The sequence below is a fragment of the Bubalus kerabau genome, chromosome 2 (genome assembly GCF_029407905.1).
Source record: "Bubalus kerabau isolate K-KA32 ecotype Philippines breed swamp buffalo chromosome 2, PCC_UOA_SB_1v2, whole genome shotgun sequence".
NCBI lineage: Eukaryota > Metazoa > Chordata > Mammalia > Artiodactyla > Bovidae > Bubalus > Bubalus kerabau.
In genome coordinates, this window is record NC_073625.1 from 30,442,260 (window position 1) to 30,467,027 (window position 24,768).

At 45.0% G+C, this 24,768-nt stretch overlaps 1 protein-coding gene and 1 non-coding gene across 3 annotated transcripts in view; both read left to right on the top strand.

Moving 5' to 3' along the window:
• The first annotated feature begins 261 nt into the window (after positions 1–261).
• CENPU (centromere protein U) overlaps positions 262–24,768 on the top strand; it is a 46,100-nt gene continuing 21,593 nt past the window's right edge. Inside the window, exons 1-4 of one of the 2 annotated variants that reach the window (XM_055567425.1) lie at positions 262–370; positions 3,413–3,461; positions 6,144–6,261; positions 22,161–22,266. In XM_055567425.1, the coding sequence (XP_055423400.1) occupies positions 339–370; positions 3,413–3,461; positions 6,144–6,261; positions 22,161–22,266 (305 nt within the window). In that variant the 5' untranslated portion in view covers positions 262–338. Of the gene's footprint in view, positions 371–3,077; positions 3,144–3,412; positions 3,462–6,143; positions 6,262–22,160; positions 22,267–24,768 lie in introns of those variants that run through there. The other variant, XM_055567426.1, reaches the window with a different exon arrangement.
• On the top strand, positions 16,900–16,972 carry TRNAC-GCA (transfer RNA cysteine (anticodon GCA)). Its single transcript has one exon. It is a non-coding gene; the product is annotated as a tRNA-Cys (tRNA).

Consider the following 24,768-nt stretch of genomic DNA (forward strand, 5'->3'; position numbering starts at 1 on the left):
ACGTAGCTTTCGGGCACTGGCTCCTCCCTTCCCCAACGCGGGGGCGGGCCGTAGCGGACGGGTAGGCAGGAAAACCAGGTAAGGATTTAGCGTCTCGAGGAGGCGGGGACCGTCAGCAATTGGTTGTAAGGCGTGGACCCCAGCTCTGTTCTAGCAGATACCAGGCTGCCTTTTCTCTAGCGCTTTAGGATGGGGCGGAGCCCCGGCCCGCAAGCTTACAGAGCCTGGGGGCGGGGCGAGGGCGGGGCGTTTCTGCATGCTCGGCCCGGATTGGCCGCCGGGAGTATCGCGAGGTTTGGCGGGAGTTTTTGCGTTGGCGCCGAGCGCTGCGGGCTGGGATGGATCGGCTGTGGTCTACGCGGTTGTCGCAGTAAGTTTTGTGGGCAGTCGGAGCGCCGCCCGGGTCCTCCCTTTATTTTCGTCTTCCTCCGGGCTTGGGCCTTTCGGAGCTGCTCGAGCTACCTGGCTCTGCCTCTGCGCACCGTGTCCGAGCGACTGACCGCCCGGGGTCTTTCTGTAAAGTGGGGATAATAATGTCCCCACCGTGACAGGATTGCGGGGAGGTTGAAAGGCGTCCGCTTACAGCCGTGTCTGGCGGGGGGAAGAGGCGTCGGCTAGCGTCCCCTTACTTTGTGCGGGTGAACGTGCTCTAAAGTAGACGCCAGGTGTTCTGAAACTATCCTACGAATAGTAACTTAAGGAGTACCTACTACTTGCCAGAATTCACCTTCTAGCAAGAACCCTAGCATTGACACTCGGGCTGGAGTCAGTATTCTTGTTTTCAAGACCCTGCTTGTTTTTGTGACACAAACCACGGACTGTAAAGCTGAACTAAGTCGGCGGGGGAGCCCAAGCTGCCGCTTGTTATTTTTAAAGGGGTGGACTCCGGTCAGGATGGTTCAAGCTTTTTTTTTTTTTTAAGCTGAAAGAACATGCAGGTTAAAATACGTTGCCTATCTGCTCTGTAAAACGTTATTTTTCTCGGGGTCATTGGCAAGTGTCTTTGGAGGTGTTTGAAGCACATCCAAGGCTTTGCCTGGGCCTGGCTTGGAGGGGCCTTGGCAGGCCTGGGCTGGTCCTCAAGGCCGGAGGAGTCCCACCTGGGCGGTGGGAAGGCTGCTGGAGAAGGTGCAGTTTGTAGATACAGCGTGAGGGTGCAGGAGAGCCAGTGTATGGAACAGGCTGGAGCAGGACAAAGCAGGGTGGTGGAGAAAACAGACTAGGCTCCTGTGGCCAGCGGGTAGGACCAGACTCCCCCAGTAGAGAGGAGGATTGGGAAGGAATAAGATGCTTGGGACTCAGCTGACATAGTGGTGTTGGTGGTTTGGTCGCTAAGTCGTGTCCAACTCTTGCAACCCCATGGACTGTAGCCTGCCAGGCTCCTCTGCCCATGGGATTCTACAGACAAGAATACTGGAGTGGGTTGCCATTTCCTTCTCCAGGGGATCTTCCAACCCAGGAATTGAACCCGGGTCTCCTGCATTGCAGGCAGATTCTTTACCAGCTGATCTATGAAAGGTGAACTTGATCAGCTATGTCAGTAGGGAGTTTCTCTCTCCCTTCCCCCGCCCACCTCCAAGCGGTACACACACATACAGCATTTTTGCCTTTGATTGAGAGTCATGAAATTTGTTCATCCCTCCCCCTGAAACGCACTAGTATGCCTACAGCAAAATTTTTCCATGTGTTATCACTGGGGTTTCTATCTTTTGGTAGCCTCACCTTCCTCCTAGCCTAAGGTGAGGAGGAAACTTGACCACATTGTTGAGCAAAGACAAGGCAGGAAAGAGTGGGTTAAGACCTTATATGATGTGGCTTCTAGTCCTGTTACTTGGCTGTGTGACCACTGATGTCAGTTAACTTTTCTGAACCCCAAAATCATAAAGGCTGTAAAATTAATATCTGCTCCATCTTCTTTTTTGGATCTGAGAATCAAATAAAGGATTGGTTTTTCAAATTGTGGTGTCTTGACCAGCATCAGCAGCCCCGAGAGCTTGTTAGCAATGCAGGCTCCATCGGGGCCATCCCAGGTTTATTGAATCAGCCGCTCTGGAGGTGGAGCCAAGCAGTCTTAACAGCTCTCCAGGTGATTCTGATTCCTGATGTTTGAGAACCACTCCTCAGTTTTCCAACTTTTTCTTTTTACTGTAATTCACAGTAATATTTTACATCACGATGGGTACACAAATGTGCACATATGATAAAACACAAGTTTTAAGAAATCTTAATTTTATGTCCCCTTGTATTTACTTTAAAAAAATGCTAGAACAAGAAAAAAAATTTTTAAGGAAACAATAGCAAAACGAATTTTTAAAAAAGCTGGGGGAAACCTTAAAGGACATGACAGGGCAATTGATAGCATTTGGATATGGACTGTAAATTAGACAATGATGTCAGTGTTACATTTCTTGCTTTGGAAATTGTGCTGTGACTACACAGGATAATGCCCTCTTAGAAAAGACACACGTGTGTCGCCAGGTTACCATACACAGACACACAGGAAGCCCGTGAGACAAAATGTAAACAGTTGGTGAAGTGGGGTAAAGGGTGTACAGACTCTTCTCACAATTTTTCTCTTTAAGTTTGAAGTTATATCACATAAAGAGTTAGGTAAAGAATTACTCGTTCAGACACTAAATGGACTTTGCTCTCTGCTAAGGGTGTGTGCAGGATGTCCTGTCCCTGGCACCACGCTGGAGCCCGTAGGGTACTCAGCCCACAGTCACCGGCAGGGGTATTTCATGTGTCTCTTATTTTCACTTTTTCTTTGGGTCTCTGTTGTGACATCTGGTTTACTTAAGCTGGTTAAAGATGCAACTTTATCCTTTCATCCTGATGCCCTCTGGAGGGATCCTGAAGGGGAGGGAAGAGGGCAGCTCTGGGTGTGGACTGATAGCAGATTTTATCACAGGCTTCCCTCCTTCCCAGCCACCTGCGGCTTTGGGCAAATATGCTTCTGGATGGAGGGATTCACTTCTACCTGGAGGACTGTTAAGGAGCTAAATGAGAACACGTGTGTGAGAGAGCCAGGCACGGGATGCATCAGGGTCCGGTGCTTAAGGAAGAGGCACCTCTTTAGCACATTTCTGCAGGACGCCAGCCTTGGCTGTTGATGTGACTTCAGGGACACGGGTGATGGCAGGGTTAGTTCTCTGTGCCCTGAGGGCAGAGCTATGCTATTTAAATGTGGGTAGTATGATTTGGCCTATAAATTATTTATGTGTGTGAGATGTGGCTTCTGCTTTCCAAAGGGATTTGCCATTACCTGAATTTCATCACCTGCACATTGTTAGTGCAACTAACAAGGAGAGTAACTTGGAAAGAAAATACTTGGACTACATCGCCAGTTCTAGTGTTTCCCCAGTTATTTTTAAGTATTTCCTAACTTGTGTGTGTGTTTGCTCTTTCCTAGTGCGAGATTTTCAAAGAACCATGCCGGCAGAACACATTCCATGAAAGATGTAAGTTATCATTATATATTTTAATATAATATAATGCTTGTAATTGAAAATGCAAAATAACATTTTGTGGGAGACTCAGTATTCCGTCGACTTGGTAAGCTCTATTTTCTTGTAGTGGAAAAGTATATTCATTTTCCTCGTGTTCTTTCCAGTACAAGTGAGAGAACATTAACATTTTGAATCTTTTTTTCTGGGCCTAGGTTTCATTTTCATTTGGATAATTGGCATCGTTTAAAAATTGTGCAGTGTTCTGTATTTTGCTTTTTTCACTTGTAGCCATTTCTCCATGTTAATAGTTTTCCACAGTTATGGTCTCATCATCTTCCATGTAGTTTTATTCACATGGTATTTTTACTGTAGCGTGGGGTGAGCCTTAGAAATAAATGTGTGTGAAGGTAGGTGCATTTCTTTAATACTCCCAGCTCACTTCATATGATTTTCCAGCAGCTTGTTGAGTTGGCCTCAGAGATTCACATGAAACGCCTCAGGCAGTGTCTGCTTGGGGGTGCCCAGCCCTTGGGGTTCTCCCTGCTCTGTGCCCCACCCCTGATTCTCTCTCTTGGGGGGGTGTCTTCCCCTGCTTCCCTAGGCCCCTGGCTTTGGAGGGGGCCCTTTTCTCCCCTGGGAAGTCCTGGGATCCCTCTGCAGCCCCACCCCAGCCCGCCCATTCTTTGGATGGGTTTCTCCAGCTTCCTGTCCTCTTCTTGGGAAGGCAGCTGCCGTACATGGCTGGGGGCCTTTTTGCTCAGGGAGGCCAGAGGATCTGTCAGCTCCCCTTCAGCTTTCCTTCTAACCCCAAACACCCCTTGGGTGGTTTTGCACTGAGGGTCCGTGAGTGCTAGTTTTTGTTTGGAGTCTTACTCTATCTCCAGAATTTCCACTAATTTTTTTGTCTGTTAATGGCTCCCTCCACATTGTCCAGAGCTACTGAATGTTTTTCTCATTTTCTCTGTGTTGTGGTCTTTCATGAGGATGTGGGGGCAGTCTTCATGGGCTTATTAGTATATTGCCCTGTGAGTCTCTTTCCTGCAGTCAGGAGTTTTTACCCCTGTGTATCCTCAAAGCTGAGGAAGGCTTTCCTATCTCTCCTTGCTGTTCTTTGGAACTCTGCATTCAGATGAGTATATCTTTCCTTTTCTCTTTTGCCTCTAGCTTCTCTTCTTTTCACAGCTATCTGTAAGGCCTCCTCAGACAACCATTTTGCCTTTTTGCACTTCTTTTTCCTGGGGGTGGTCTTGATCATTGACTCCTGTACAGTGTTAGGAACTTTCGTCCATAGTTCTTCAGGCACTCTTATCAGATCTAATCCCTTGACTCTATTTGTCACTTCCACTACATAATCGTAAGGGATTTGATTTTAGTCATTCCTGAATAGTGGTTTTCCCTACTTTCTTCAATTTAAGTCTGAATTTTGCAATAAGGAGTTCAATCAATCTAATTTCGATATTGACCATCTGGTGATGTCCATGTGTAGAGTCATCTCCCATGTTGTTAGAAGAAGGAGTTTGCTATGACCAGTGTGTCCTCTTGGCAAAACTCTGTTAGCCTTTGCCCTGCTTCGTTTTGTACTCCAAGGCCAAACTTGCGTGTTACTCCAGGCATCTCTTGACTTCCTGCTTTTGCATTCCAGTTCCCTATGATGAAAAGGACATCTTTTTTAGATTTTAGTTCTAGAAAGCCTTGTAGGTCTTCAAAGAACCATCCAACTTCAGTTTCTTTGGCATTAGTGGTTGGGGCATAGACTTGGATTACTGTGATATTGAATGGTCTGCCTTGGAAATGTCGTTTTTGAGATTGCATCCAAGTACTGCATTTCGGACTCTCTTGTTGACTCTGAGGGCTACTGCATTTCTTCTAAGGGGTTCTTGCCCACAGTTGTAGATATAATGGTCATCTGAATTAAATTCACCCATTCCAGTCCATTTTAGTTCACTGACTGCTAAAATGTGGATGTTCACTCTTGCCATCTCCTGTTTGATCACTTCCAATTTACCTTGGTTTATGGACCTAAAAACATCTGGGAACTTTGGGCTAAGTGGCTATTTCTGGGGAGCAAGCCCCCGGTGGCTCAGGAGTGGGCGGCTGTGGCCCTGTGAGCTAAGGATGGTTTTTACATTTTTAAATGACTGAAGTAAAATCAAAGAAGACTATCTCATGGCATGTGAAAACATGAAGTTCAGATTTCAGGATCCATAAGGCTGAATTGCAGCATGACTGTGCTTTTTCTGCACGGCCCCATCTGCTTCCACACCACAACGGCTGAGCTGCCGCAGAGCCTCATGGTCCACGGTCTTGGGTACAAGGGACCCTCGAACAGCACAGGTTTGAGCTGGGAGGGTCCACTCTACCTGCACTGTTCTCAGTAGTAGGTTCTACACTATCCACAGTTGGTTGAAACCCCCGCAGGTAGAACCTCGGATAAGGAAGCCAGCTGCCAGGGTCATACGGGGATTTTCTACCGTGTGGAGGCTGGGCGCCCCAGCCCCTGCGTTGTTCAGTGGTCAACTGTATTTACTCCCTGGTTCTTTCTCGAAAAGTTCCCCAACCCCGCCTTAGATCCCCAAGAGTGCAAAGGCTTGCTCCGTAGGCACCGGTGACAGCAGCAGTGTCCTTGCCATGCAGATCGGCTTTGTGATGTTCTTGTTATGGCCAATCCAGTGACTGAACTTCATTTACTTTCAGAAAGCTGGCTGGAAGCACAAGCCTCTGGATGTATTTGATTTTCCTGATCATTCTCAGCTCTCAAGCCTCAGCAGGCTGGGTGAAAATGAGAAAGATGAAGAATCCTATGAAACCTTTGGTTAGTATTTTTAATCTATATTTTGAAAACTTTATAGTATTTTGAGCAACAGCATTTAGGCTAATTACTAATAAAAATGTAGAAATGCCTTCACATACAAAAGCAAGGTGGTCCACACATGAATACAGTGTTCTGGGGAGTATTTGATAATTTGAATTAATTTTTCTCACTTCTAGGTACCCTGAAACTAAAAAAGTGGGGCTCTCCTGGTAGCACTGGTCAGCAAGCCAGACATATGTTGGGCTCCTGTTATATGACTTTGTAATGAGGGATGTAGACTAATATTTCTCACTTTATACCTCCAGTAGTCACATGGAAATGGGCTTTAATTTAGGGAGGAGCAGAAGGATATTCTTCCTTTTCTTAGACACAGGAAGGCGGAGGACGCTGCAGGAGAGCTTTGCGCGTGGGCCCAGAGTGTCTGGGAGACAGCGCTGCCACTGGCGGGCCAGGGAGGGGTGTGTGACCTGCCCGGGCGGGCCTGCTCTGTCTGTCACTAGCCATTCCAGAGGCCAGAGGTGATAGAGAAGGGCTGGTATGCCCACATCTAGAACAGCTGCTGCTGCTGCTGCCAAGTCGCTTCAGTCGTGTCCGACTCTGCGACCGCATAGACGGCAGCCCACCAGGCTCCCCCGTCCCTGGGATTCTCCAGGCAAGAACACTGGAGTGGGTTGCCATTTCCTTCTCCAATGCATGAAAGTGAAAAGTGAAAGTGAAGTTGCTCAGTCGTGTCCGACTCTTAGCAACCCCATGGACTGCAGTGTATCAGGCTCCTCTGTCCATGGGATTTTCCAGGCAAGAGTACTGGAGTGGGGTGCCATTGCCTTCTCCTAACACACACACACACACACACACACACACACAAATTGAATTTATTCTAAATGAGGTGGGAAACTTGAATCAAAGTAGGGGTAAAATAAAACCTGTTTAATTTATGAATCTCATATATTAATTTACATTTTTTTCCTGAGTTGTCATATGCAAGCATACAGCATATGTTGTAGGAGTAAGTTTCAAGGGAATTTTGACAACATAAACCTTCTCACATACTTTTTATTTGGTATCTAGTATTTTGAGTCTTAATTTTTGTTAATAAAGGAAATTATTGTACTTTTGGCATGATGAAAAGTAATCATTACCAGAACATCTCTTATAGTGACCTGATAAAATGTTTTAATTTCTTACCTAAAAGAAATCTAAATGTAAAAGGTCTGAATCTAAAAGAAATCATAATTTTAAAAATTGAGATGTAATTCACATGCCGTACAATTCGCCGTTTTAAAGTGTACGGTTCAGTTCAGTTTTAGTCACAAGATGGTACAGCCATCACTGTTTTCTATTTCAAGACGTTTTAATCATCCCAGAAAGAAACTCCACGTCCATTAGTAATTTCTCCGGAGCCCTTTGGCAACCATGAACCTGTTTCTTGTCTCTGTGAATCTGTCTGTTCTGAACATTTAAATAGCTTCTTACACGAGGTATGTGGTCATTTGTGACTGGCTTCTTTCATTTAGGGTAGTAGTTTCAAGGTTCATCTACATGGTAGTAAATATCAGTATTTTATTCCTAAAAATTCTTACAGGTCAATAATCCATGGTTTGGATAGGCCTCATTTTCTTTTTTTTCAAAATTTATTTTTAATTAAAAAAAATTTTTACACAGTTTTAAGGCTTGCTTTCTATTTACAGTTACTATAAAATCTTGGCTGTATTCTCAGTGTTGTACAGGACATCTGAGCCCAGTCACACCCGATGGTCTGCACCTCTCATCCCCTCCTGTACTGCCCTTCTCTCCCCTCCCCACTGGTGACCACTGGTTTTTTCTCTGTATCTGGGAGTCTGCTGCTTTTCGTTATATTCACTAGTTTATTGTATTTTTGCGTTTCACACATAAGTGATATCACACAGTATCTGTCTTTCTCATCTGACTGGCTGCTCTTAGCATTCTGCCCAGGAAGTTACTAGAAAACACTCACCTAGGTGTCACCTCCCAGATTCAGAAGCAGAATGTTGCCACCAGGATGAAAGCACTCTTCCCTCTTTCTGGATGTAAAGTGACCCCTATCATCTTTCTAACATTTTGTTTTAGTTTTGCCTGTTTTTGAACTTTATATAAATGCTCTCATATATTATATATTCTCTTTTCTGGCTCTTTTGCTCACTTATTTCCTTTTGTGAAATCATCTAAACAGCTCTGAAAAGTAAAAGTGAAAGTCGCTCAGTCCTGTCCCACTTTTTGGGACCCCATGGACTACACGGTCCATGGAATTCTCCAGGCCGGAACACTGGAGTGGGTAGCCTCTTGTCCAGGGGATCTTCCCAACCCAGGGATTGAACCCAGGTCTCCCACATCGCAGGCAGATTCTTTACCAGCTGAGCTACAAGGGAAGCCTATGAATACTGGAGTGGGTAGCCTAACCCTTCTCCAGCGGATCTTCCCGACCCAGGAATTGAACCAGGGTCTCCTGCATTGCAGGTGGATTCTTTGACAACTAACTACCAGGGAAGCCCCTAAACAGCTATAGATAGTGGTGGTTTGTTCATTTCCATTGGTGTGAGTTGCTACATTGTAAGATGATGCCACACATTAGTCATGCAAACTAATCTTGAAAATAATTGTTTTTTGGTTTTGTGGAACAATCCTGTGATGATAATTCCTGTATGTTTCTTTATTTTTTTTAATTTATTTTTAATTGGATTGTAATTGCTTTACAATGTAGTGTTAGTTTCTGCTGTAATACCTGTTGTTTGTTTTTCTGACTTCTTCACAGGGTCTAGGTTCATCCACCTTGCTTGTAACTGACTCAAATTCGTTCCTTTTGATGGTTGAATAATACTCTGTTGTGTGTATATACTACACCTTCTTTATCCACTCATCTGTCAGTGGACATCTAGGTTGCTTTCTTGTCCTGTCCATTGTAAATAGTGCTGCAGTGAACATTGGTGTACATGTGGCCTTCTGAATTATGGTTTTCTCAGTATATATGCCCAGAAGTAGGATTACTGGGTCATATGGTAGATTTTTCTTAGTTTTTTAAGGAAATCTACATACCATTCTCCAAAGTGCCTGTATCAATTTACAGTCCCACCAGCAGTGTAGGATTGTTTCATATTCTCCACATCCTCTCCAGCATGTATTCTTTGTAGATTTTTTGATGGTGGCCACTCTGACCGGCATGAAGTGATGTTGTTCAGTTGCTCAGTCGTGTCCAACTCTTTGTGACCCTGTAGACTGCAGCATGCCAGGCTTCCCTGGCCTTCACCATCTCCCAGAGCTTGCTCAAACTCATGTCCATTAAGTCAGTGATGCCATCCAACCATCTCATCCTCTGTCGTCCCCTTCTCCTCCTTCCTTCAATCTTTCCCATCATCAGGGTCTTTCTCCTCCTCCTTTCAATCTTTCCCATCATCAGGGTCTTTTCCAATGAGTCTGCTCTTAGCATCAGGTGGCCAAAATACTGGAGCTTCTTTAGCTTCCTTCCAATGAATATTTAGGGTTGATTTCCTTTAGAATTGAATGGTTTGATCTCCTTGCAGTCCACGGGACTCTCAAAACACCACAGTTCAAAAGCATCAGTTCTTCAGGGCTCAGCCTTCTTTATGGTCAAGCTCTCACATCCATACATGATTTCTGGAAAAACCATAACTTTGCAGACATTTGTCCGCAAAGTGATATCTCTGCATTTTAATATGCTTTCTAGGTTGGTCATAGCTTTTCTTCCAAGGAGCAGGTGTCTTTTAATTTCATGGCTGCAGTCACCATCTGCAGTGATTTTGGCGCCTAAGAAAATAGTCTGTCCCTGTTTCCATTGTTTCCCCATCTATTTGCCAGGAAGTGATGGGACCAGATGCCATTATCTTAGTTTTTGAATGCTGAGTTTTAAGCCAGCTTTTTCACTCTCTTTCACCTTTATCAGTGGCTCTTTAGTTCCTCTTTGCTTTTTGCCATTAGGGTGGTGTCATCTGCATATCTGAAATTATTGATATTTCTCCCAGCAGTCTTGATTCCAGCTTATGCTTCATCCAGCCTGTCACTTTGCATGATGTACTCTGCATATAAGTTAAATAAATAGGGTGATAATATACAGCCTTGATGTACTCCTTTCCCAGTTTTGAATCAGTTCATTGTTCCATGTCCGGTTCTAACTGTTGCTTCTTGATCTGTATACAGGTTTCTCAGGAAACAGGTAAGGTGGTCTGGTATTCCCATCTCTTTAATATTTTTCCACAGTTTGTTGTGATCCACACATTCAAAAGCATTGTCATAGTCTATGAAGTGGAAGTAGATGTTTTTCTGAAATTCCCTTGTTTTTTCTTTGATCCAGCGAATATTGGCAATTTGATCTCTGGCTCCTCTGCCTTTTCTAAATCCAGCTTGTACACCTGGAAGTTCTCGGTTCATGTATTGTTGAAGCCTAGCTTGAAGGATTTTGAGCATTACTTTGCTAGCGTGTGAAATGAGCCCTGTTGTGCTGCAGTTTGAACATTCTTTGGCATTGCCCTTCTTTGGACTCAGATCATGAACTCCTTATTGCCAAATTCAGACTTAAAGAAAGTAAGGAAAACCACTAGGCCATTCAGGTATGACCTAAATCAAATCCCTTATGATTATACAGTGGAAGTGACAAATAGATTCAAGGGATTAGATCTGATAGAAAGAATGCCTGAAGATCTATGGGTGAAAGTTCATAACACTGTACAGGAGGCCATGACCAAAACCGTCCCCAAGAAAAAGAAACACAGCAAGGCAAAATGGTTGTCTGAGAAGTCTTCACAAATAGCTGAGAAAAGAGAAGTGAAAGGCAAAGGATAAAAGGAAAGATATACCCATCTGAATGGAGAGTTCCAAAAAATGGCAGGGAAATATAAGAAAGCCTTCTTAAGTGAACAATGCAAAGAAATAGAGGAAAACAATAGAATGGGTAAGACTAAAGATCTCTTCAAGTAAATTGGAGATAAGCACGATAAAGGACAGAAATGGCATGGACCTAACAGAAGCAGAAGATACTAAGACTAGGTGGCAAGAATACACAGAGGAACTGTACAGAAAAGGTCTTAATGAAACCACAATGGTGTGATCACTCATCTAGAGCCATACATCCTGGAGTGTGAAGTCAGGTGGACCTTAGGAAGCATCACTATGAACAAAGCTAGTGGAGGTGATGGAATTCCAGCTGAGCTATTTCAAATCCTAAAAGATGATGCTATAAAAGTGCTGCACTCAATATGCCAGCAAATTTAGGCCACAATACTGGAAAGGGTCAGTTTTCATTCCAGTCCCAAAGAAGGAAATGCCAAAGACTGTTCAAACTATCGCACAATTGTGCTCAACTGTACCTTTTGTTCCCCCTTGGTCTCGTTGCCAGGTCGCTTTGGAAATTGAGTGTCTGAGTGTAATGGTAGAAGGAACAAGGCCTGGGAACAATGCCATTTCTGTTATGGGCATCAGAGCTGCTTTCTTTGCATCCCAATCTGCCCAGTTGCTTCCTTGGATAATTTGAGAAATTCCCTTTGATGCTTGTGGCAGTGAATGACTGCTACGTATTTTGGTTTTTGAGCTGCTGCTATCAAATGCAAAGTCTCAGCCTCGTACTTTATAGAGGAATTTCTTGTACTTGAAAGTTCTTTCTTTTTTTTTTCCTGATAGCTCCACTAGCATGTAAAGCATGAGCCCTTGTATATGTTTATAATTTATCCTTTCTCTAGGGTTAAGGCTCAGCTGAGAGCTGTCGGTTCAGTCTTCTGGGCTGGAGTGTAGGCCAGGAAAGGTTTTGCTTCTTGAACACTCAGCACTCACGATAGTGTCTCCTGCCCTCCTGACTCCGTCCTTAATAAAGCTGCTGCTGTCAGGAAACCATTTGTCCTCGGTTTCCTGTAGCTTGGTCTCTTAGATTAGGCCTGCAGGAATAAACCTGGTCAAGGGTTCTGAGGCAAGAGTCTGTTAGCTGTGGGCTCTCATCAGGCTTGAGCATAGCCAAGTTGAGGGTATGGAAAGTTTTGTAGGTTAGTTCTCATGATTTAAGGATCACAGCGTGGTATTAGTAAGACGGCCTTCAGTTAGCCAGTAGTGACCTGTAATCTCCTGAATCCCTTGTACTTGATGACGGGACTGGACTGCTGCTTCTGTCCAAAAGTAAGCTTGTTAGCATCTTCCACTAATCGATGGCGGCTACTGCCTGGAGACAGCCAGGCCAACCTTGGGCCATGAGATCTAGCTGTTTGGAAAAATGCCCAATAGGCTCAGAATCTTCTCCAGCTTCTGTATAAGAACCCCAGAGCAGTGCCGTGCTTTTCAGCCACATACAGGATGAATGGCGCTTTCAGATTGGAGTGACCGGGAGCAGGGGCTCTGGTGAGGGTCTGGTTGTATAATCATGTGAAGCCTTTTCTTATTCCTCATTCTAGAGTAATGGTTCTATATCTGAGCATTAGTCACTTGATACAGAGGCTTAGCCATTGGCCCAAATTTTGGAATCCAAACTCTACAAAATCCTATCATGTGCAAAAAGGTAGAGATGTGTCTTTTTTTTTAATTTATTTTTAATTGAAGGATAATTGCTTTACAGAATTGTGTTGGTTTCTGCCAAACATCATCAATCAAACATAGGTATACATATGTCCCCTCACTTTTGAACCTCCCTCCCATCTCTCTCCCCATCCCACCCCTCTAGGTTGATACAGAGCCCCTATTTGAGTTTCCTGAGCCATACAGCAAATTCCCATAGGCTATCTGTTTTACAAATGGTGATGTTAAGTTTCCATGTTGCTCTCTCCATATATCTCACCTTCTCCTTCCCCCTCACCCCGTGTCCATAAGTCTGTGCTCTGTATGTTTCTCCATTGCTGCCGTGCAAATAATTTCATCAGTACCATCTTTCTAGATTCCATATATATATGCTAGTGTACAGTATTTGTTTTTCTCTTTCTGACTTACTTTACTTTGTATAATAGGCTCTAGGTTCAGCCACCTCATTAGAACTGACTCAAATGTGTACCTTTCTATGGCTGAGTAATATTCCATTGTGAAATATTACTTTCCAGATTTCTCCTTTCCATTGTGAAAGGAGAGTGAAAAAGCTGGCTTAAAACTCAGCATTCAGAAAACTTAGATCGTGGCATCCAGTCCCATCACATATGGCAAACAGATGGGGAAACAATTACAGACTTTATTTTCTGGGGCTCCAAAATCACTGCAGATGGTGACTGCAGCCATGAAATTAAAAGACGCTTGTTCCTTGGAAGAAAAGCTATGACAAACCTAGACAGTGTATTGAAAAGCAAAGGTATTACTTTTCCGACAAAGGTCCATCTAGTCAAAGCTATGGTTTTTCCAGTAGTCATGTATGGATGTGAGAGTTGGACCATAGAGAAAGCTGAGTGTCAAAGAATTGATGCTTTTGAACTGTAGTGTTGGAGAAGACTCGTGAGAGTCCCTTGGACTGCAAGGAGATCCAACCAGTCCATCCTAAAGGAAATTAGTCCTGAATATTCATTGGAAGGACTGATGCTGAAGCTGAAACTCCAGCATCAGGCCACCTGATGCGAAGAACTTACTCATTAGCAAAGACCCTGATGCTGGGAAAGATTGAAGGAAGGAGGAGAAGGGGACAACAGAGGATGAGATGGTTGTATGGCTTTACCAGCTCAATGGACATGAGTTTGAGCAAGCTCTGGGAGTTGGTAAAGGACAGGGAAGCCTGGTGTGCTGCAATCCATGGGGTTGCAAAGAGTTGGACACGACTGAGGGACTGAACTGAATATTCCATTGTGTATACTGCTGTGGCTGCTGGTTAGTCTCTTCAGTCTTGTCCAACTCTATTTCCTGAAACCTGCCAGGCTCCTCTGTCCATGGGATTCTCTAGGCAAGAACGCTAGAGTGGGTTGCCATGCCCTCCTCCATGGGATCTTCCTGACTAAGGGATTAAACCTGCGTCTCCTGCATTGCAGGCTGATTCTTTACTGTTGAGCCAGCAGCTATAGCTTTTTATCCATTCATCTGTCCATGGACATCTACATTGCTTCCATGTTCTAGCTATTGTGAATGGTGCTGCAGTGAACATTGGGGTACATGTGTCTTTTTCAACTTTGGTTTCCTCAGGTAACAGAGATGTTTAGTCGTTGGGTTCAACTCTTTTGAGACCCGGTAGGCTGCACCTCGCCAGGCTCCTCTGCCCTGGAGAGTTCCCAGGCAAAAATTTCGGAGTGGGTTACCATTTCCCTCTCCATGGGATCTTCCTGACTAATCAATTAAACTCATGTCTGCTGCATTGTAGGCAGATCTTTGCAGTACTTAGGTCCAAATATAGCTTGTTTTCTATATGGAGATAATTGTCTATTCCTGGGGTTTATAGTATATACCAGATATTTAATTGATTGCTTGGGGATTTGTCATGCTTTTGAGAGGCTCTGTAGCCCCAGGGACATCATGGCTTTGATCTAAGTAGTGCTTTGATCTGAGAGCCCCATGGGGAGGTTCATATTAATATGTCGTGTACAGACTGTAGAACAGCCCGTTCTTTTATGTGTGTCTCCCATAGTTACGTCCTTAGGGCCTGGGAGATCGAGTGTAGGCTGTCCTGAAACCCCTGAGACAATACTGTCCAAGTATATTGTTGCTATTTGGCCTGCTGCTGCTGCTGCTAAGTCACTTCAGTCGTGTCCGACTCTGTGCAACCCCATAGACGGAAGCCCACCAGGCTCCCCCGTCCCTGGGATTCTCCAGGCAAGAGCACTGGAGTGGGTTGCCATTTCTTCTCCAATGCATAAAAGTGAAAGTGAAGTCGCTCAGTCGTGTCCAGCTCTTCGAGACCCCATGGACTGCAGCCTACCAGGCTCCTCCATCTATGGGATTTTCCAGGCAAGAGTACTGGAGTGGGGTGCCATTGCCTTCTCCGTATTTGGCCTGAGTGGAAGTCAAACAGTTGTGAGGGGGGATAGGCTTGGATGCAAGAAAAGGGATCTTGAGGTTGAGCTCAGTAAACCATTTAGCATTGTGCTAATTGTTTTTTAAGTATTGGCCACAGTGGGTGAATAGGGCCCACAGCATCATTTCCTGCTCTAAGGTCTTGTACCACTCTACTTTCCCCAGTTGGTTTAATTACTGGAAAATAGGAGTATTGCATAGAGACTGGCATGGCACCGAGAGGCCATGTAAGAATTTATGGATGAGGAGTTGTAAACCTTTGTTTCTAGCTTCATGGGATATTGTCTCTTGTTAGGGACAGTGGCTTCTGGCCTAAGGCTGATTCTTTCAGGTTGGGCATTGATGGCCCTCCTGGGTACGCATTGTTCCCAAAATGCGGGTTCACTCCTTGTAGAATATGGCTGGGAATAGGACCTTGCTCTTTTCATTGGCCTCCTGTAGTCAGAGTCAAAATATGGGGCTGTTCGAGGTATCCTAATTGTTCACTGCTCCCAGGGGAACCCAGAAGGTCCCCTCTCTATTAGTACACTGAGGGACAACCAAAAAGGCAGGTGACTTCAGACACTTCAGATTGGCCCGGGAGAAGCCCAGTGAGGTAATGGATGAGAGACTTTCCATCAACAGCCGTCACTGGGCAGCTTTTGGAGGAAAGAGGCCCCGCTTGAAAAATCAGGAAGAAGTAAGTGGCTCAGGTATCAATTAAAAATCCATCCTCTTAGCTGTCATGTCGGGAACTACCCAGAGCCCCTCGATGCAGATAGACATCTCAGAGTGAGCCCCCGGAATCCCCCCATCAGTTTAGCTTGAGCCCTGGCCTGTCTTCCTCATGTTGGGCTCTCTCTCTACTCAGCTTGAACTCCATTATTAAATACCCAAAGGCCACCTCTAGGAGTTGGGTCATCAGGGTTTGTTGCGTAATTGTACCTTCTGGAGTTTCTGTGTAGTATCAAGGGCAGACTGACTGATCAAATGTTGTCATAGCTGGGATTTGCCCTTGGGATTGAAGAGTTCAGTGTTAATCAGTTTTCCAGAAGCCTCCACAAGTGGTCCCTGAAAGAAGGCTGGGTTTTCTTTTTCTTCTTGGGTCACTCCTTGAACCCTTTCATAGTTAATTGCATTTTTGATAGGTTTTTTCATCCCTTCAAATAGCACAATGGATCACGTGTTTCATGGCTTCTGTCCCATCCCTGGATTCACAATACCAGTGGGGCTCCTGACTTTGGACCGCGTCTCCATCCATAACAAAATGTTCGGGTTGGTCAAGCTGGTACTATGCCACTGGACTGCTGCCCACATGCTCTGCTTTTCCTCAGGTCCAGAGCAAGTATTCTAGTAGGACTGTTTGGACATCCTCCCAGTCAAAGGCCAGAGTTAGGGCCTGAAACCCTGCAACAAACTGACTGCTGTCTTCAGTATACCGGCCCAGTCTTAGCATTGGACTAAATCAGTTCAAGAGGATGGCGCGTGTTCTCGGACTGTCCCTTCACTGCGTGTCACTTCCCTTCCAGAGCATATTTTCTCTGATCCTGGTTGATAGGAAGTCCACTGTGAGTTTACCCTGGGGGCAGTCAGTCTCCCTTCAGGGGTGATGAAGGGTATATGGGACATAGGAACATGGATTTGGGGATTGGTCATAGGGATCTGGAAACTTGGTGGCTCTGGGGAAGCAGAGGAGCCTTTGTTTCACCTCTGAAAATTGGAGAAGGTTAAAGGGGATCCCTGGTAGCTTAGAGGTTAAAGCGTCTGCCTGCAATGCAGAAGGCCCAGGTTCAATCCCTGGGTTAGGAAGATCCCCTGGAGAAGGGAATGGCAACCCACTCCATTATGCCTGCCTGGAGAATCCCATGGACAGAGGAGTCTGGAGGGCTATAGTCCATGGTGTTGCAAAGAGTTGGCTACGACTGAGCGACTAACACTACTACTACTGAGTATGCGTTCCAGATGTGTTTCTTATGGCTTAGAAGAGGATCCTGCCATGTTGAGTAACCTGCAACCAAGAGTGCTTCTAGAATTGAAGTCCAGAGTCCTGGAGACAGTCCTTTGGAGGTTTTTGTAGGAGGGAAGTTGGAGTGTCTTCTGAATTCCTTTCTCATCTTATGGGATTTTGAGAGTCTCTGCTCCCTTTCATTTGTAACCTGACATCCCTGGTCAACCCAGGCCCTCCAGTGAGGGGCACCTGTAGGGGCCATTTGAAGCAGTGCAGTGTGTTGGCCAGACTCCACTTGGGGATCTGTTGTCCATGAAGCTCGTGTCCTGTGACAGTTTTCCCTGTGTTGGGGTGTACTCCTTGATGGGGAGCATCTGTAAAACCTAGGATCTGGGCTGCTTACAAGTGGCCAGCCTGGTAGTTAGCCTGTCACTGTGTGAGTGCTGGCAAGTAGAGGAGTGAAGGACGTCCTGGAGGTGCAGAGTGAACTCCTGGGGGACTTGCAGGGCCTCTCCGAGGGGAAATTGAGGTTGGATGCAGTGGAAAAGGCCATGGGTGTTAGACAAGGAGGGCCTGGAGGTGGGAGTATTCCCACAGGGGATAGTTTGGACCTGGAGTAAGGTGAGAGACTAGACAGCAGAAGAACGCAAACCCTTTCTTCTGTCTGTTGGATGGCTTCAGGAAAATCAGGGAGAGGATAATGATTCTATCTGATGCAGGTAACATTGAATTTAGACAATGTTTCCCACATAATTTAACATACCAAATGAACCCAGTTAGTTTAGGATCTTTCTTTGGGGTGCTCCAGGGACCCTTTGAAGCACCCCAAAGTATCTTTAGGTCAAAAGAACTTTAGTTCAATTTTGATATTTGAGGAGTCTATCAAAAATCTCAAAGTTTTTTTTTTTTTTAATGGTGTTTAATTTTATTTTTGGCAGTGCTGGGTCTTTGTTGCTGCAGCAGGCTTTCTCTGCTTGCAGCGGGCAGGGGCTCCTCTCTCATTGCCGTGTGCGGGCTTCTCATTGTGGTGCCTCCCCTCATTTCGGAGCACAGGCTCTGAGAGCGTGGCTCAGTGGTTGTGGCTCCTGGGCTCTGGAGCACAGGCTCAGCACTGTGGCGCACGGACTAGTTGCTCCATGGCATGTGGGATCCTCCCCAACCAGGATCGGGGATGGGACTGGGATCCCCTGCGTTGCAGGCTGTTGCTTTTCCACTGAGCCACTAGGGAAGCCTCTCAAAAAGTTTTAAAACACCTAGTCAGATAGAATCATAGAGTCAAACAATGACTTGTTGAGCTAAGGTGAAAAAATTTTTCAAAAATAAATACCGATCCCTTAAGGGCATAGGAACTCATGTGATCTGATATCAAAAGGCATGTTCCAGCAAAACCTCGTTCCCTTATGAGAGAAAAACCAAATCCAGTCTCACATCAACCTATTCTTAATAAAATGTGTTTACCTCATTTAATCCTACTTGAGAAAATTTTGACCACATACAAAATTCCTTTGTCAATGTTCCTCTTTTACAAGCATTCACTACTTTCTGTAGCCATATTTTGTCCCTTATTCTTCCCCATTCAGAAATAGCCAGTTCCAGGGCAAAGGCACCTTTTCCCATTTCAACAATATGCATTTCCATTTCTCATACCGTCTTTTCTGAAAACACACATCCTGTTTTCCTTAAGCAGCCATGAACTGTCTTCTACGTTAGCATTCCATAGGTTGGTGAAGGACATCTCAAGGTGGCACAAAGCATCTTTAGTTTTTCTCTCACAAGAAGACAAAAGTTGGTAAATTTGGGCCTGTGTATAAATTAATATTCCCAATATTTTATCTTATTTGAAAAGGCCTGGATTTTGAATGAATTCCTGTCGTTGAACTTAATTTAGTTTCAATTTACCAAAATTTGCAGAGTGTTTTAAACGGATGTTCAAAACATAATTATTGCTATCAGATCAGATCAGATCAGTCGCTCAGTTGTGTCCGAGTCTTTGAGACCCCATGAATCGCAGCACGCCAGGCCTCCCTGTCCATCACCAACTCTCGGAGTTCACTCAAACTCATGTCCATCGAGTCGGTGATGCCATCCAGACATCTCATCCTCTGTCGTCCCCTTCTCCTCCTGCCCCCAATCCCTCCCAGCATCAGAGTCTTTTCCACTGAGTCAACTCTCTGCATGAGGTGGCCAAAGTACTGGAGTTTCAGCTTCAGCATCATTCCTTCCAAAGAACACCCAGGGCTGATCTTCAGAATGGACTGGTTGGATCTCCTTGCAGTCCAAGGGACTCTCAAGAGTCTTCTCCAACACCACAGTTCAAAAGCATCAATTCTTCAGTGCTCAGCTTTCTTCACAGTCCAACTCTCACATCCATACATGACCACTGGAAAAACCATAGCCTTGACTAGACGGACCTTTGTTGGCAAAGTAATGTCTCTGCTTTTCAATATGCTATCTAGGTTGGTCATAACTTTTCTTCCAAGGAGCAAGCATCTTTTAATTTCATGGCTGCAGTCACCATCTGCAGTGATTTTGGAGCCCCCAAAAATAAAAGTCTGACACTGTTTCCATTGTTTCCCCATTTATTTCCCATGAAGTGATGGGACCAGATGCCATGATCTTCGTTTTCTGAATATTGAGCCTTAAGCCAACTTTTTCACTCTCCTCTTACACATTCAGCAAGAGGCTTTTTAGTTCCTCTTCACTTTCTGCCATAAGGGTGGTGTCATCTGCATATCTGAGGTTATTGATATTTCTCCCAGCAATCTTGATTTCCAGCTTGTGCTTCTTCCAGCCTCGCATTTCAGATGATGTACTCTGCATATAAGTTAAATAAGCAGGGTGACAATATACAGCGTTGATGTACTCCTTTCCCAATTTGGAACCAGTCTGTTGTTCCATGTCTGGTTCTAACTGTTGCTTCTTGACCTGGATACAAGTTTCTAAGGAGGCAGGTCAGGTGGTCTGGTATTTGTATCTCTTTCAGAATTTTCCGTTTGTTGTGATCCACACAGTCAAAGGCTTTAGTGGAGTTAGTGTTGAGGCGATATGAGTGTGTGTTTGAAAAGAATTTCCAGATACAGAACATTTCAGAAGGGAGTGGGTTTATTAAGAACAAAGAGCAGAGGTAATATTGACATTGCGAGTGCAGTAGACTGACCTCCTGACAGACCAGGGAAAGCCAACCATCTTCATGAGTTTATAGCCAATTTTTATAGCCTCAAGACAAAATTCTTGCTGGAACGGTAGTGTAATTTTTTGGGGCGCTCTAGGGTTCATTGGAAGGACTGATGCTGAAGCTGAAACTCCAGTACTTTGGCCACCTCATACGAAGAGTTGACTCATTGGAAAAGACTCTGATGCTGGGAGGGATTGGGGGCAGGAGGAGAAGGGGGGGACAGAGGATGACATGGCTGGATGGCATGACTGACTCCATGGACATGAGTTTGGGTAAGCTCCGGGAGTTGGTGATGGACAGGGAGGCCTGGCATGCTGCTATTCATGGGGTTGCAAAGAATCGGACACGACTGAGCGACTGAACTGAACTGAGGGTGTTTACTGGAGTGGCCGTCTTTGCTTAATCGGGAGTCATGAAGCTTGTTAGGGGTTATCGGGGGCTTTTGGTGAGGTTTGTGGCAGTCCTAACTGACCTAATCATCACCTGACAGTGCAGCGTTGCCGCAGACCTTCATTTTGTAAACAGTGCAGTATCTGCAAAGTGCCATAAAGCAGAGTGCAGTAAAACGAGGTACTCTTGTATCTTCTTTGAAGATTTTGTTCATTTTGAAATCAGGTTATTTATCTTTTTATTGTTGACAGGTAAGAGTCCAGCTCATGTGACTGGTTATATATGGAGATTCAAAAATTGGTCTAGTTTTCTTTTTTTCCCCTTGTTATTCCCAGTAGTTTTAAAGTAAATAAATCCTTTTCTTAGTTGTTGTTCTGTCACTCAGTCATGTCCTACTGACTCTGAGCTCCCCCTAGACTGCAGCACGCCAGGCTTCTCTGTCCTTCCCTTCCCTATCTTCTGAAGCTTGCTCAGACTCATGGCCATCGAGTCAGTGATGCCATCCAACCATCTCATCCTCTGCTGCTGTCTTCTCCGCCTGCCTTCAATCTTTCCCAGCATCAGGGTCTTTTCCAATGAGTCAGCTCTTCACATCAGGTGGCCAAAGTATTGAAGCTTCAGTTTCAGCATCAGTCCTTCCAATCCCTAGTTTGAGGTCAGTACCAAGTATATTACTAACTTTAAAATTGTGCAGTTGCTCTGTTCATAATCTAAACAGCTGTTTATTGTGCATTCGTGGTGAAGCCTGAGCATGAACTGGGTGCTTGGCTCTTTCCAGGCACCCCTGCAGCTGTTCCCTCCTCCCTCCCTTCCTCCCTGCCTTTCACAGGCCTAGCCCCAGGGCTGAGGCCTCTCCTGTGACCCCTGTTTCCTCAGCAGGTAGGAGCATCCTTCTCAGCATCTCTTCTGTGTCTTCCCACCAAGGCCGTTTGGTCTCCTCTCCTGTGTCTTGATTTGAGTGAACTTTTCCTGCTTCTCTCCATGCTCTGGCAGTGCAGAGGGGAGGAGCAGGGAAGGAATATGCAGGAGGACCCGGATCCTCCCCAAAGGGCCAGTCGTCCACAGGTGTTGAGCCCGCCCTCGCCAGGCACTTTGTGGGGCGAGAGAGTCAGGGGAGTGGCCAGGCACCCCGGGCCCTTGGGTTTGGAGTTCGTGCAGTGTCTCCCAGGTAGCGTGTGATGCTCCAGAGGATGATGGAGCAATGTCAGACATCCTGTTTATGCTTATCTTTTAGCTCATTTAAAAGTTTCTGTATCATCTATAAGGACACTAAGGTTATAGGATGACTATCCATGTATGTATTGGTGAAATGGTTTACATTTGTTCTTATTGAGGTGTGAGATCAGAAGTAGCCTGTGCAATTGGTTTTGATTTTATTAGCCATGTAAACAGGTTGCTTTGTATGCCAGTGTAAAGAGACAAACTTGATTACTTCCCAGATGACCAGACTTCTAAATATATATATATATTTTTAATCACTTGTAGACCCTCCTCTACACAGCACAGCTATCTATGCTGATGAGGAAGAATTCTCCAAGCAGTGCGGGTCACATCTCCCCTCAACTCCTCAAGAAAAAGAAGCAAAGAGAAGGTATGGGTGGATCACAAGCAGCTGTTTACTCATGGCTAACGGCATTTCTTAGACGTTCTTTAAGATAGATGCTTACAAGACCAAAGCTTTTTAAAGATCCTTTGAGCCATCTTATGTTTTTTCTCAAGAGAACTGGGACATAAAAACTTAATTATTCAGTAATTGATGTTACTTATAATAACTATAACTGACACCTGATTATCCTAGAAACATGCCAGTGAAGGTTATTTAGCTTTGAGATACAATGAGGAGAGGAAAGGTTTTAAGAGCGTAGAATTTTAGGTGATTTTACAAATTCTCTTACCCATCACAAACGGGATATTTTTTGGGCCAGGGTGGGTATAGGGGAAAGAAGCTGATAATCCCAGAGGAAACACAAAGTCGGTTGTAAATTTCAGCTGTGTTGTCCCTTGGGTGCATAGGTTGGAGTTTTATAGATTTCTCTGGGGTTCTGGGTCAGGAAAATCTGTACAAATGACTCAACATAGACAATTTGAGGGCCCACATGTTGAAGAGCTCTTCAGTAGCTATAGTATGAATTATAAACTATTTGCTAGAGCAAGCCCTGACTTAAGGACCTCTGTTAGGTAATAAGTCAGTTCTAGTTACTGACTATATTTTGAGAGTGACAAACTGCATTTTTAAAACAAACACCCTACTTGGGCAGTAGCCTAGATGGGACGTCTGTCCAAGTTTCTCTATCTGGGGATGCCTTGTGGTCCTTCGTCAGTCGGGAGATTCCAGGTTTTCTACCAGATGTTACTGGAAATCAGTAACAAAAGCCAAATATTTGGAAAACTACACACTTCGTTTTAAACAGTGGTGAATGTAATTTTTCCAGAAGAATTTTTGAATGGATGACACATTCACGTGGTTTAAAAGGTTATTAAGAGCCTTCATCTCCTCTGTCATCACTCTGCTCCTGCACCCACTTCTTCCCTTCCCTGCCACTGGTTTTCCTCTTTTTTGGCTGTCCTGGGTCTCCCTTGCTGCACGGGCTTTCTCTGGTTGCGGAGAGCCTGCTCTCCAGTGGCGGTGGGCAGTGCTCGTGGCAGTGGCTTCTCCTGAGGAGCGCAAGCTCCAGGGCGCTGGGGCTCAGCAGCTGCGGCTCCCGCCTCTAGAGCACGGCTCAATAGTTGTGCACAGGCCTAGTTGCTCTGTGATATGTGGGATCTTCCCAGAACAGGGATCAAACCTGTATCCCCTGCATTTGCAGGCAGATTCTTATCCACTGCACCGCCAGGAAAGGAAACCCCCAACCCCAATATTCATTTCTGATGTCTTTTTACAGTTTCTTTGTGTTCTCAAAAGAAGTGTGTGGTCCGGCTGCTTATTGGTTGGTGGAGAGGAAAGTTTGCCTTATTTCAGATGCCAGCAGTGGTGGGGGGAGAGGGGTGGACATCTGTCCAAAGGCTGACTCCCCCGCCCCTTCGTAAGCAGGGGTGAGAGCTTTCATAGACAGAGTGGGGGGACTGCATTCAGAGACAGCACAGTCATCTCCAGCAGTCATCTTCAAAATGGCATCAGTGGTCTAACCGGCGTCATCTTGGTTGGTATGGTTAATCTTCAGTTCCAGGGTGTGTTTGTTGCCATTTCTTTGAGGCCAGTGTGGCAGCTCGTGTCGTGGGTACAGCCTGCTCATCGTGTAGTTAACTTCTCCACCTGGGGTTTTAGTGTCTATAAGACAGCTACAGGATATGGCTCAGAACATTACCTTACAGCTCTTGAGAAAGAACTAAAGGTCCTTGGCTGTGCTTAATGACCACATTATTATTAGCCTCCTTTGACTGTTTTCCTTTGTTCCCACATTTCTCACTTCTCTGATTAAATTTATTCTTAGACTAAAGTTTTCCACAGATGAAAGGCAGGCAGAGGACATGGCCGGGGACGGGGACCACAGGGTCCTGCTCCATTTCAGTCCCCCGTTTTCTTTGATATTCTCAGTCTTGAGGAGGGACAGGTACAGAACAGGAAAGGCAATAAACTTTAGTAGTACCTGGACAAACATTTGAAAATTACTAGACATATTACAATGAGGAGTATAATCAAAATGCACCTTTGTACTGTTCTGTCTTCATGGTTAAAGCTGATGTACAATGTCTGTTTAATAGGCCACAAACAGGCTGTTTTATTTAGCCTAAAGTTCAAACTTAATCATGTATAGGTCAGAATGACTTCCCCATACCTCAGTATGTGAGCACTTCATCCATCATTTTCCCCTTTTAAGTTGCAACTCTTTCCATAGAGAGTGTTGATAATCAGTATATTTTTCCAGCATTGCCAGAGTGGTTTGCCTGCTCTGGGTCCATCTATGTCTCTTGGTGCTAGGCCTCCTTTTTATTTATATGCTTGACTAGTTGTCCACATCAGGGGGTACCTACTCAAGACACCATGAGCAGGCTCTGGGTATGTTCATAGGGAAATGTTTTATAGGCCACACATTTTATCGTCTGTACCCAATTTTCACACAAACATTGTACATGTGCTTTAAGCTGTAAAATT